At 49.9% G+C, this 12,211-nt stretch overlaps 1 protein-coding gene across 6 annotated transcripts in view; it reads left to right on the top strand.

Annotated features, from left to right (window-relative positions):
• ST6GAL2 (ST6 beta-galactoside alpha-2,6-sialyltransferase 2) overlaps positions 1 to 12,211 on the top strand; it is a 76,289-nt gene that overhangs the window by 32,930 nt on the left and 31,148 nt on the right. For all 6 annotated transcript variants that reach the window (XM_072844360.1, XM_072844361.1, XM_072844359.1 and 3 more), the window contains exon 2: positions 7,909 to 8,892. In XM_072844360.1, the coding sequence (XP_072700461.1) occupies positions 7,965 to 8,892 (928 nt within the window). In that variant the 5' untranslated portion in view covers positions 7,909 to 7,964. The remainder of the gene's footprint in view (positions 1 to 7,908; positions 8,893 to 12,211) is intronic.

The raw sequence follows: 12,211 nt of genomic DNA on the forward strand, positions 1-12,211 counted from the left end.
CCTCCCTGTGAGAGCCACCTGCAGACCACCTATATTTTTACCCAGATGCCCACTTATATTTAAGGGAACAGAGTAGAACCTTGCAATCTCAGTGGCAGGTAGGCAATATTTCATCTTCTTGACTATTAAACATCATGGCTGAAGCTAATTTACAGCTTCAATCATGAGCCTTGGCATATTATTGGTATAAAGTGTAAATATTTGAATGCTAATTATCGTAAAACAAACAGGCCACTGTGTCCAGAGCAGATGAGTGCTGTTTCGGGAAGCCAGCAGACCCTAGCTAGTAGGCAGCTTGTGTTGTCTCTGTACAACCAGTAATAGACGTCTGGAATCATTTCCACCTCCCTCTGCCCCAACAGCACCTGCTACCTCATTGCAGAAAGTTCTGAAAGCTAAAAAGCTGCCCGGAGTGGCTCACATATGGTCGTCCTTGCCTTTTAAACTATTTCCCATCTGCCCTGCCATGTGAGGAAAAATCTTTAGTGCTGAAATTATTCACCCGGAAAGAGAATACCATCGTCTTAATACAATGGGCCCTCCTTGTCCAGCCTGAGCCTGCCATTCCTGGTCACCTGTCTTTGCACCATGCAAATTCTCATCTCAGGCACACTTAACCCAGTTGTTCCACTGGCTGGAAATGACTGGTTTCCTTCTGTACCAATGTGGGCTTCAGCATCCAACCCTAGTCCCCCTCCTCTTTAAAGTACTCCATGATTACTGTCCTCTATATCACTCCTCTGTACATTCACCTGTCCTAGGGCAGAGAATGAGAAGCCAGGATTGGGGTCTTCCTGCCTAGATAATAGATTCCTTGAGATCTTGGACCTTCACACCTGTAGCCTCACTGGGAATGTTAGGGCATCCCATTCTGACTGGGCAAAACCCACTCAGTTGGCATGCCAAGTCTACGCTGTCTCCGGTGATTGCCGAGCAGGTGGATTCTGGGAGGTGCAGATCCCAAGGCCTAACTGGAAGATCAGTTTCTCCCGCAGACAAACACATGTTAGGGAAGACAGGATGCTAGGGGATCCCGTGGTCCGGTCAGTGTAGGGAGCTAGCCTGAAATTCGGCACAGTACTTTATGGCAGAGGGAAAAAAATGTTGTTAAATTTTCAAGCACGATGCAACATCCCCTGGTTTTGTGATATAGTTAGTGCAACAAGACTGGGGTTTTGGAACAGTGTGCATGAAGGAGACCACTTAGAGCTTCAGTTTCTCCATATACCGAACAAGAATAGTAGTGTTTACTATGGAGCTTGATATAAAAATTACAGTGGGAATGAATTAAAATGAGACAGTACAGATGAGGTGCTTGATACAGTGCCTGGCACATGGAAGCATCTGGTACCACTGCTGCTGATTCGTTCCATCTCCCTGACCACTCCTGACTGCTGTTCCTAGCCATATGACACCTGATTACTTTGCAGGGAGCCATGCTCACACTCCCGCTGGCCTGGGAAGGATAGCCAGCAGTGTGTTGCCCCCGTTTGAACCCAGCCAGGAGTCCCATCGTGCCATCTCACTTTATTTTGTTTTATGAATTGCAGTCATTTAAAATATTAATTTTCATATTTAAAATATTAGTTTATTTAGAGTATCAATCAGGAACCTTCCATGGGACCACCTGTGCTGTTTGCTGGGAATACAAGACTGAATATGAGGTGGTCCCACCCTCAGAGAGCTCCCACTTAGGCCCTACTGAGATGACTCAAGCATCCAAATTTTTAAATCAACCAGAAGCCGTGGCACCCATGTTTTAAACTCAGGCCTTTACCAAGCAAGCTCATTTGAGTTGGCCAGGCCTAACATAACTGTTCCATTCTGGAGTCCAGCAGCTTCTGGTCGCAGGTGACTCGGCCTGAGCCTCGCTGCCTCACCCTTGGAGCTCATAGCCTGACAGTGAGGTCGCCTTTGTAGGACAATGAAGCAGCATTTCTGCCAGGACCTGTTAGCGGGTGGGCAGCCCTTGCACTCCAACCCTACTGACCGGGCTGACCTTCTTTCTCTTCTTCTGGACATTAGCTTAAGAATGGACTGAGACAGAAGCTAGAAAGAATTAGGGAGGGGGCCCTGGGTGTCCTGCATGCAGTAGTCTGGAGGCTTTCTTACATTTACAGAAAATGAAAGAAAGGAAAGAAAAGGGATTATTTGTGAAAGGAGCCGATGGGGTTGTGAAGAGAGAGAAGCATTCCAGCTGGGGGTGGCACCTCCCTCTTCTGCAGACTTGAGTGTTTTCTTGGGTGTGTGACAAGAGCTAATTTTAGAAAAATGAATCTTGGAAGAAAATGACTCCTGAAGGCTATTAAGACACATGAGTGTCTCACTAAAGCTCACAGACTAAATCTTCTTTATTATATCAGTGTTCACGTAAATACTTAGATTTATGATCCTTTAGACAACTTTTACACAAAAAGAGACACGAGTGTTTCTCAGACCAACAGAAAACCCGGCCAGATGGCAGCTGTAATACACACATCCATCAAAGTGGGTTAAAAAAATACTCTCCATTCAGGAAAAAGGGTGAGCCAGCCTGTCAACCTCCAGGCATAAGAGGGATGTCGTTCAAGAGGCAAAGGCCAGAATTAGCTTCTCTTTCCCCTTGAACAAAATGAGAAGCTGGTCATATTAACCCTTAGCTGCATCATCTGTGGCTTGCACTTCCTAATTTCATCTGATTACTTGTAATGAATGGTGCCTTTTGGAAAATGTGATCTCTCTCTGAACGATTTCAAGGAGAATTAATACCCTTTTGTATTATTTTGGACATCTGTGCAGAAATGTGACTCGTTGCTTTGAGAATTAGTATCTAAGAGCCACCAAAATTCCTAAGCAGGGGGAACAATCAAAGTAATATCTTGCAGTGGGTCATTTTCCCCTTTAGTCTGTGATCATTGCTGTAGCATTCCCATACAGGTTCCCTAGAGGTTTGCCTCGAAAGGCAACAAAATGGGAGAAAAGTGAGAACGGACAAATAGTAGTTCAAGTGGGCAGAAAACATCTGTGTACTTGGAATGCAAACCTTAGCTCGTCTGGGTAATAATGTTAGAATCGCTACGGAGCGAAGAGAAGGCCACACCACACACACTGTGCTTGTAATGTTGCCAGCTCTCTTCCCAAGGGGAAACCGGCAGGAACTCAACCACCTCAATCACTTAAACTCTCCCCAATGAAGCACATGTGAACATAAGATTAGGGAGCACTTTGTCACTGACACCTGGGGACAGATGATTTGCCTGATGCGCCTCTTCTGTCTCCCCCATGCAATTTATATCACACCAGCTAATGAAAGGATATAGCATCGAGTATACTTTACTTTTTTAAGCTATATCATTATAATATTTCAGATATACTACATTAGAGGGAAAAAATATTGTTGTTGTTTTTCTTTTTATGTTGCTTAGCTGAACATTTCTTCCCATGAGGCTGCATGGTCCTCTTAAGGACAAGAATGACCAATGGCATATAACTTGACAATGTCCTCTTCCTCTGTCTAACCTGGATTTTTATAAAGATGCTGATGACAGGACCCAGGATACATAAAATGATTTCTGTAGCATTTTGCTGATAGAGGATTTGCTCTTGCCTTGCAATTTAATCATTTTGGAGAATGTTCCCTTAATTGGCAGCAGAAGGTTTGCAGCGACAGAGGTAGTGGGGAAGGCTTTGGATTATTAAAAGTTCAGCCTAATCATGAGTTGAGACAGTGATCCCACTCCTTTCTATTATTACTGTGCATCAAAAGCCACAAAATCTTACCTAATGAAAAATCCTCATTATTGCATTGGGATCCCTAGTGCTTTCAAGATACTCAGAGGGCTTCACAAATCCCACCTTTCTACCTCCCAACAAAGTGGGCAGGGAGAACACAACCTGCCCCAGGCTCCTGGCCCCTCTGCTGCACCTTCTCTCCTGCCTTTTTTCCCTCATAAGCTTTCCAGAGCTCCTCACTCCCTCCCTTCCATGTCTGTCATCTCCCCACAGAAAAAAAGTCTGCCTGCTTTGCTGGGGAACCAGGCATGGCCGTATGATGGAGCCTGTATGTCTGCTACTCCCATTCTGCTGCCCCCAGGCAGCTAAGGGTCACCTATCATCTGGTGCAGGGGGTGGGACCCTCAGTTCTGAACCCCAAGGCCAGAGGTTTCCAGGGCCTCCCAAAGGATCAAGGCTTCCTCTTCATCATATCACCCACAGCTGCCCTCTGCAAACCCCTCCCCTTCTGACTTTGCGTCTTAAAAATAGTCTCTCAAGCAAATGCTAAACAAAGAACCTCCACTCCCCATTCTTTAATAATCCACCACGAATGCACCCAGAGCTGTTGCTCAGTGTGGGGCAACCAACTAACCAAGTAACGAGGATTTCCAGCCAGACGCAGGAAGACTGCCTTTTGGATTAGCAACTACTGCCTTGCTGTGGTGTGGTCATTTGTCTGGTCTTTGTCCTCAGTTTCTGATATGGGGCTTCTAAAACCCTGGCGGTTTCCTGTGTGACAGGAGTGTCTTTGTTATGTCCTGGAGGTGACTCTTGGTGGGTCCCTGCCTAGCTTCAGGACGGGGGCTGGTCACCAGAAAGACCTGTGGCCAGCCTGACCTCTGGGGGTGGGGGGAAGGGGACTGGGGACTGAATCAGGGATTCAGTCAGTCATGCCTAGGAAATGAAACCTTGGGAGAAATCCTGGATGCCAAGGCTTGGTGGCGGTTCGTGGTTCATGAGAACACGGTTACGTTGGGAGAAGGTGATGTTCTCTGACCCCACAGAGGGCAGAGAATCTGTGTTTGGGATCCACTTCCCAAGACCTCGAACTACATATATACCTTACACAAAACCTGGCCATTGTTAGTATAAGGTTCTTCTGAGATCATTCTTGCTAATGATGAAACCCCAGGGATATTCTGGGAACCTTCCAGATTGCTGGCCAAATGCTCAAAAGTACAGGTAAGCCTGGGGTTCCCACTTAAGGCTGTTGTCCAAAGCAGAGGTGAGGACTGAGTCCTTAACTCCTGGGCACAGTGCTAACTCCAGAGATTAGCATCAGAGCTGTACTGCAGTGTGCTCAGTGGGGGTAAAGGCAGAATTACTGTCATTAAGGGCGATTTTCTGATTTCTAATAGAAATGTCGAAATACTGGAAATAGGCTCTACATCTTCTGGCCGGGCATTACAGTTTGAAGCACTCGCCCTGGGGTAGAACAGGTTTAGAAAGATCATTTAGTAGATTCTTAGTCAAAGTGTGGTCCCCAGACTGTGCACGTCTGCAAACTGTTCATTACCAGCTCCTGATGAGATGTGTACGGAACTTGGTAGTAAGCATTTTGAATTTTTTACAGCAGTCGGGCCTTGCCAAGACGTTCAGGAATGGAAATATACATGTATCAGAGTGTGACAACTTGGAGGGAAAAAGTGATCCTTCACCACAGAGAGTTTAAGGAGCCTTATTTAGAATATATAGCTTCAGTTGGTATGATCGAATGGAGTCAGAACTTAGTGTTCAAAGTGTGAGGCCTGGAATCAAGCAGATGGGGTGGTACGCAGTTTCTGCTGCTTGCTACCTCTGTGGCTTTGGGCAAGTTACTCAATCTCTGAGATTTATAAAATGGATTAGCAGTATCTCCTACCTTACGAGGTGCTGGGAAGACCAAATGAGATAATCCAGGAAGAGTGCTAAGCACAGGCTGTGGCACATAGCAGGTTAGCTGGTGGCATTGTTTCTTCAATCTCAATTTCTTGGCATCCGTGTGTGGCTTGGTGAAAGCATGCTCTGTGTATGCGTGTTTGATTTACGACTGTAAATGAAATCGACAGCCTTGCCTTTATGTGAATACAAGGTACTTTTGAAGAGCCAAAACTTAAATATTTCAATGAATATTGCTCTTCATACAATCCCTGGGAGGCTAGACTCTCATTTCAAGGATGCCCAGATGTTGGAAGCATTTGGGGCATCTCTTATTTCACATTTCCGCTAGTGCCTGTTCCAGTGATCTATTCTGATGTAAGAAACTGCCTCAAAACCTAATGGCTCAGAACCACAATCTATCCTTATCACTCTGGTTCTGTGGGTAGACTGGGCTTGGTTGGGTTCTCACTTGGGGTTTTCCCTGCAGTTGCAGTCGGAGGTTGGCCAGGGCCGGATCATCTGAAAGCTCAACTTACCTGGACATGCAGCACGGTGTCTTCGGTCTTCATGTTTGATGCCGGGCTGCGACAGCTGGAACAGATCGGGGCTTTCTGGGTGTCTCTCAGTCCACAGGGCCTTTCCATAGCTTGGATATCCTGGCTGCTGGGTGGACTCAGGTCAGAGAGATGTCTTTGTTGGTGGCCAGCTTCCCCCCTGAATGAGAGTTTTAAGAAGCAGGAAGTGGAAGCTGCTGAACCTGAGTCCAGCAGATGAGAGCAGTTACAGAGCCCTCCCCAGAATGCAGGAAAGGAGACATAGACCCCACCTCTCCATGGGAAGAGGGTCAATGAATCTGTGTCCATATTTAATCAGCTACAGAGCCACAAAGCAAATGTGGTTTTCTTACATTGGCATATCTTTTAACCACCAAAGTGTGTAGCTTCCACAGTAACTACATTTATGTATCACTCACTTTGATATGAGTTATCTGAGTAAGAACCCAGCTGTTGCATTACGGTCAATGCCTTTGAGTTATGTTTCCTAGTCTAAGTCTATGTCTTCCCTAGTCTATGCTAGGGAAGTTCCCCTCTGAGTACCTCCCATTCTACTCTGAATGTCCCGATTTCTACTAAGGACCCTCTAGAAGCCCCCTCCTACACTCTGCCCTGTCCCTCTTCCCTGCTACAGAGAAATCCGAAAGCCCATGCAACCAACATGGTACCCTCTTGCTCAGACAACTTCACTCCTCCCCATTTCTCACAGAGCCTGTGGCTCAGATATCCAAGTAGGCCCTCAAGGTCCCCCATGGCTGGATGGGGATCACATCACTATCCAGTTCAGTCTCTACTTCCAACCCCATTACCCAAACATATAGCCCCCACCACCAACACGCACATGCCTTTTATTTTTTTCCTTTTGTGGGCTTTGCTTACATTCCTGAAGGTTAGGTGCATTTCTTATTAATGTTTTATCCCACGCAGCAATGTAGCAAGAAACATGGGTTACAGTACCGTATCAAGGAGAGGTTCCCCCCGTCTTACATTTTATCTTACACTTTTTATCCCTTTCCCGGTTGGAGGCTCATCTAGAAACAGCAAGCTCTCTCCTCATCTCCTGCCTTATTTGAAAGGTTAACATACTTCCCTTCTATTCCATCAGGGACTCATGATGGGGATGAAGTAGGAGGGCATTTATTTGAGTGCATTTTTGAAGTCCACAGACACTCTGGCATAACTTTGGTCCACGGCCACGGTCTCTGAAGCATTGCTTATTCGGGACCATCGGTGGACTTCTGGTATGTTCCAGGCAGCCTCCAGGCCCTGGGAGGGACTGTGAAGAATCTGATATGGTTGTCACCCCCTTAGAAACTGAGCCTTTGGTGTTCTGATAAAGCAGAGAAGAGAGGGCCAACTCTGCTTAACTCAGCTGCTTTGCTTTACCAAATAGAGTTCTGTAAAGGCAGTCGCAGGGAGAGGTTGTTGGGCTGGGCCCCAGTTAAGGAGCTGTCAGGGCAGGGAGGCGGTCATGCCTCCAGAGGTTTTCCAAATACACAGCCACTCCTCCTCGTCTCTCCCAGGACTCTCAGTGGGACCCCTTGTCTTGCAGAGGTTGGGTCTGAGAAAGCAGGGCATATGACACTTGAATTTAGTCAAAATTCCCCAAAGATCCTGGTTTCCGAAGCCCCCTTTAACTCTTCCCTGCAGGACCACTACTCAGGCCAGACTGACCCCAGCGCCAGGGCCCGAGGAGCAGGTGTCTTCCGGCGGCTAACTGTAGACCTTGGCTGTTTTTCAGGTTCGTTGGGCCTCCCCCAGCTGTAAGGCCCCACGTGCTGGCCCCAGAGCCCTGCCATGAAACCACACTTGAAGCAATGGAGACAACGAATGCTTTGCGGGATATTCGCGTGGGGGCTCCTCTTCGTGGTGATCTTCATTTACTTCACCGACAGCACCCCCGCTGAGCCCGCGCCCAGCGCCTTCTCCTTCCTGGAGACCAGGAGGCTCCTGCCGGTGCAGGGGAAGCACAGGGCCATCATGGGCGCCCTGCAGGAGCCTGCCTGGCCCGGGAGCCTGGGCGCCCACCAGGGGCCGCTGGAAGGACGCCCGGCCGCCCTGCCTCGGTGGGCCCAGGCGCAGGGCGGCTTGGAAAATGACGAGGAGTTCTTCTCCTCCCAGATCGGGAGAAAATCGCAGAGCGCCTTCTACCCGGAGGACGACGACTACCTTTTTGCCGCGGGTCAGCCCGGGCTGCGCGGCCGCGCTCAGGGCACGCCGGGGGGCCCCTCCCCGGGAGCCCCGGGCCGGCGGGAGGGGGGCGCGGCGGGCGGCCCGGAGCCCAGGAGGCGGGCGAGGAAGCGGCCGCGCAGCGCGGGCGGGAGCCGGGCGCCGGCGGGCGGCGGCGGCGGCGACGGGGACAGGCTGTACTCGTCCATGTCCAGGGCCTTCCTGCACCGGCTCTGGAGGGGGGACGTCTCGTCCAAGATGCTCGCCCCGCGGCTGCAGAAGGCCATGCAGGACTACCTGAGCGCCAACAAGCACGGCGTGCGCTTCCGCGGGCGGCGGGCGGCCGGGCTGAGCCGCGCCGAGCTGCTGTGCGCGCTGCGGCGCCGGGTGCGGGTGCGCACGCTGGACGGCCGGGAGGCGCCGTTCGCCGCGCTCGGCTGGCGGAAGCTGGTCCCCGCCGTGCCGCTGAGCCGGCTGCACCCGCGCGGCCTGCGGAGCTGCGCCGTGGTCATGTCGGCCGGCGCCATCCTCAACTCCTCCCTGGGCGAGGAGATAGGTGGGTCCCGCCGCGGGGCGGGGGGCCGGGCGCCCGGGCTCTGTGCCACCGCGGGTCTCGGGGGGGGGAGGGGGGGCGATCTAGGGCAGAGGGGGGACCCCGCCCCCGCCCCCGCCCCCGCCCCCCGCAGCCGCTCTCCATTCCTCTCCTGCGGAAACGGTTCGACCGGGACGCGCCCCACGGTAGCTTGCGGAGGCCTGACCGACCCCGAGGTGCCAGGGTCACGGCGGCCGAGCAAGGGGACAGAAAGGAAAGCAGAGCTCCCACGGGGCAGCGACAGAGATCGGGGTCGCCTCCAAAGAGAAGCAGGCATGATGATCGTGTTCATTAGCCCCGGGACTAAGTGGATGTTGTGGGCTCAGAGCAGAGCCCTTCGGGTCGGAGCAAGGAGCACCGACCTCAGGCCGTCGGTGCGCGTCCAGCCTTTGGGTCACAGTCGTGCACCTAGAAGGGGCCTCTCTCCAAAACGGTAGTAACGGGACCACAGCTTGGGCCTCCTTCTTTCCTTCTGAACTCGGCCTTCGAAGCCGTGTCAGGAGCCCAGGAGCACTCCTGGGTCGTAGTTCCTGTATCAGGCCTCTCCAGAGAAACGGACTGATGGGAGATTAGAGAGATAGAGAGATAGAGGATTTATTTTAAGCACTTGCCCCTGCATTGTGGGGACTGGCAAGTCTGAGATTTGTAGGGCAGGTGAGTAGGCTGGAAACTAAGGTAAGAGTTGAGACCGCAGTCTGGAACCCAAAGTCCATAGGGCAGGCTAGCAGGTGGGAAACTGAGGCAGGGTTTCTCTGTTGCATCTGGAAGCACAATTCCTTCTTCCTCAGGAAACTTCAGTTTCTGCTGTAAGGCCTTAGACTTCCCTTTGTGCCCAGGCTCATCCCATTGGCATGGCAGTGAGTCATCCGTTTGATCCTTCAGACTTATTCACTCAGTTAACAAACACGAGTTTGGTCCCTACTGTGTGCAGGTTTCTGTACTAGGTGCCAAGAAAAAAGTGTGATTCAGACATGGCCTGGGCCTCACGTCCAGGTGTCAAACAGCTGTGGGTGATACATTCTCACAGTAGATGGTGTTGGTGACAGCCCATAACTCAACCTGGAAGTGACAGTGCAGGGGCATTTGCCCACTTGTAAGACAGGAAGAGCCATTGTTTCCAGGGCCCACCAGTGTGCCGTGTTCCTGAGGACCGGCCAATATGCCAGAGCTGTCCGGTGCCATTGTAATCAGGCTCCACAACCCAAGCCCCATCTCAGACATTCTTGGGAATGGAGCTGAATGTGAAATTTTTAAAAAGCTCAGAAAACCAAGGCCCAAGCATGCGCTTGAGGTCTAGGGTCCCAGTGTCCCCATGCTGACATTATAGCAGGCTCACAACACTGTCCATGTGTCACATGCCGCCAAAGCTGGAGCAGAGCAGTCTGCAATTGATTAGGGAAGAACAGTGGGTTAGAGCTCCCTGGGGTGAAGTTCTTAACCATTCCCGAGGACCATTATTAATAATGTAAGAAGGAATTTAAGTATTATGCTTTAAAGCAGGCAGTAACTTGCTTCTGGTTTTGTTTTGCTTCATTTTAAACACCTCTGCACAGTAGTTGCGTATTTGGATTGCTCTTGCGTGTCAGGGAGATTTCTCTTGCTCTTTATTCTGGCATATGTATCCCTGACCAGAGTCTTGTAAACTCTACTCAGAATTTGGAAGACAGCGTGAAAGATACCAGGAATTACACATTTCTGGAGAACGTGAAATGTCACTTATATCTTTGTTAGTTTCTAGCATCCAAATTTAATTTATATTGCCGGCACTTATATGAAGCTTCGTGATTAGGATTATAGACTCATCACGGAAGAACACACTCAGAAATTAAAAGAAATTCTCTTTATTGTTTTGCCTAGGTTCCTTTGAATCAAACTTTGTACTAAGATTTTAAGAATACATAATCAAGGGCACGTGGGTGGCTCAGTCGGTTAAGCGGTCGACTCTTGATATTGGCTCAGGTCATGATCTCAGGGTCCTGGGGTCGAGCCCTGCTCTGGCACCATGTTCAATGGGGAGTTAGCTTCAGGATTATCTCTGTCTCTGTCTCTGTCTCTCTCTCCCCTCCTTTGCCCCTCCCCCCACTTGTGCATGCTCTCTCTCTAAAATAAATATTTTTTTTTAAAAAAGAATACGGGATCCCTGGGTGGCGCAGCGGTTTGGCGCCTGCCTTTGGCCCAGGGCGTGATCCTGGAGACCCGGGATCGAATCCCACGTCGGGCTCCCGGTGCATAGAGCCTGCTTCTCCCTCTGCCTATGTCTCTGCCTCTCTCTCTCTTTCTGTCTCTCTCTCTGTGACTATCATAAATAAATAAAAAAATAAAAAATTTAAAAAAGAATACATAATCAGAGCATAGTTCAATGTGTAAAAACAAGAAAGCCTTTCATTTTTATAAGCTAGTGTCTCTCAGTCTCAACACTTGGGCATGCCAGGTGCTGACATTTCTCCTTCCTACTCCCCTGACGAATGTGTGCTTATTAACACATAGTTGTTAATGGCTCTCTTGCTGAAAACAGATTCACGCAGAGGACTCCTTCAGGCAGCTTGCAATATTGGGGCATGCTCTGCTAGTTAGCTAAAGGCATCTTGGCCCCCACATCGCTGCTTGTGACATTGGCTAAGTGAAGATCAGAGGACTTACCGAAGGTCATGGGCTCATGAAAAACTGGGGAAGCAGCTAGGAAAGTACCCGAGGCTAGCCCCAGGTCAACCCTGGGCTGGAGGAGGTCTCTCCAGGCTGTCCTCCAGGGTCTCTTGCGAGTCCCTACACCCAGTCGGGCCTCAGCCTTGAGCATCAGCTGCCATCTCGCTCCCCCTGCTGGTTGCTCTGCTGGCAGCGCAGCCCCGTTTCCCGCTCCGAGATGCTGGAGTCCAGGGGTGTGGTGGTTTTTGAGAACAGTGCAGCAGTTGTAAACACCTCCACTTTGAATATATTATTGAAAAGCCAACTGAACTGTTTTTGGAAACATGGAACAGCCTTTCCTAGAACTTAGAGATGATTTCTTTTTAGCCAACATACAAACAATAATAAATTGGTGGTGAGATCAGCTACCCACGGTCCTGTGCAAACACAGGACAGAGTCTCCTCTGTGATATCTGCTAGATATCTAACAGGAGTAGCCTTGGTGTGGGAAATCAGGATCCGTGTGCCTGAAAATCAAATTCTGGGAAGTGTATGGGGAATGGGAGGGTGTAGGAAGCAGGCATAGAGTACTTGGTGGTAAAAGCTTGGGGATTTGGCATATCCTGATACTTTGGAAGGTGAGAAAGGAGATCATATAGTC

The sequence above is a fragment of the Canis lupus genome, chromosome 11 (assembly GCF_048164855.1).
Source record: "Canis lupus baileyi chromosome 11, mCanLup2.hap1, whole genome shotgun sequence".
Taxonomy (NCBI): Eukaryota; Metazoa; Chordata; class Mammalia; order Carnivora; family Canidae; genus Canis; species Canis lupus.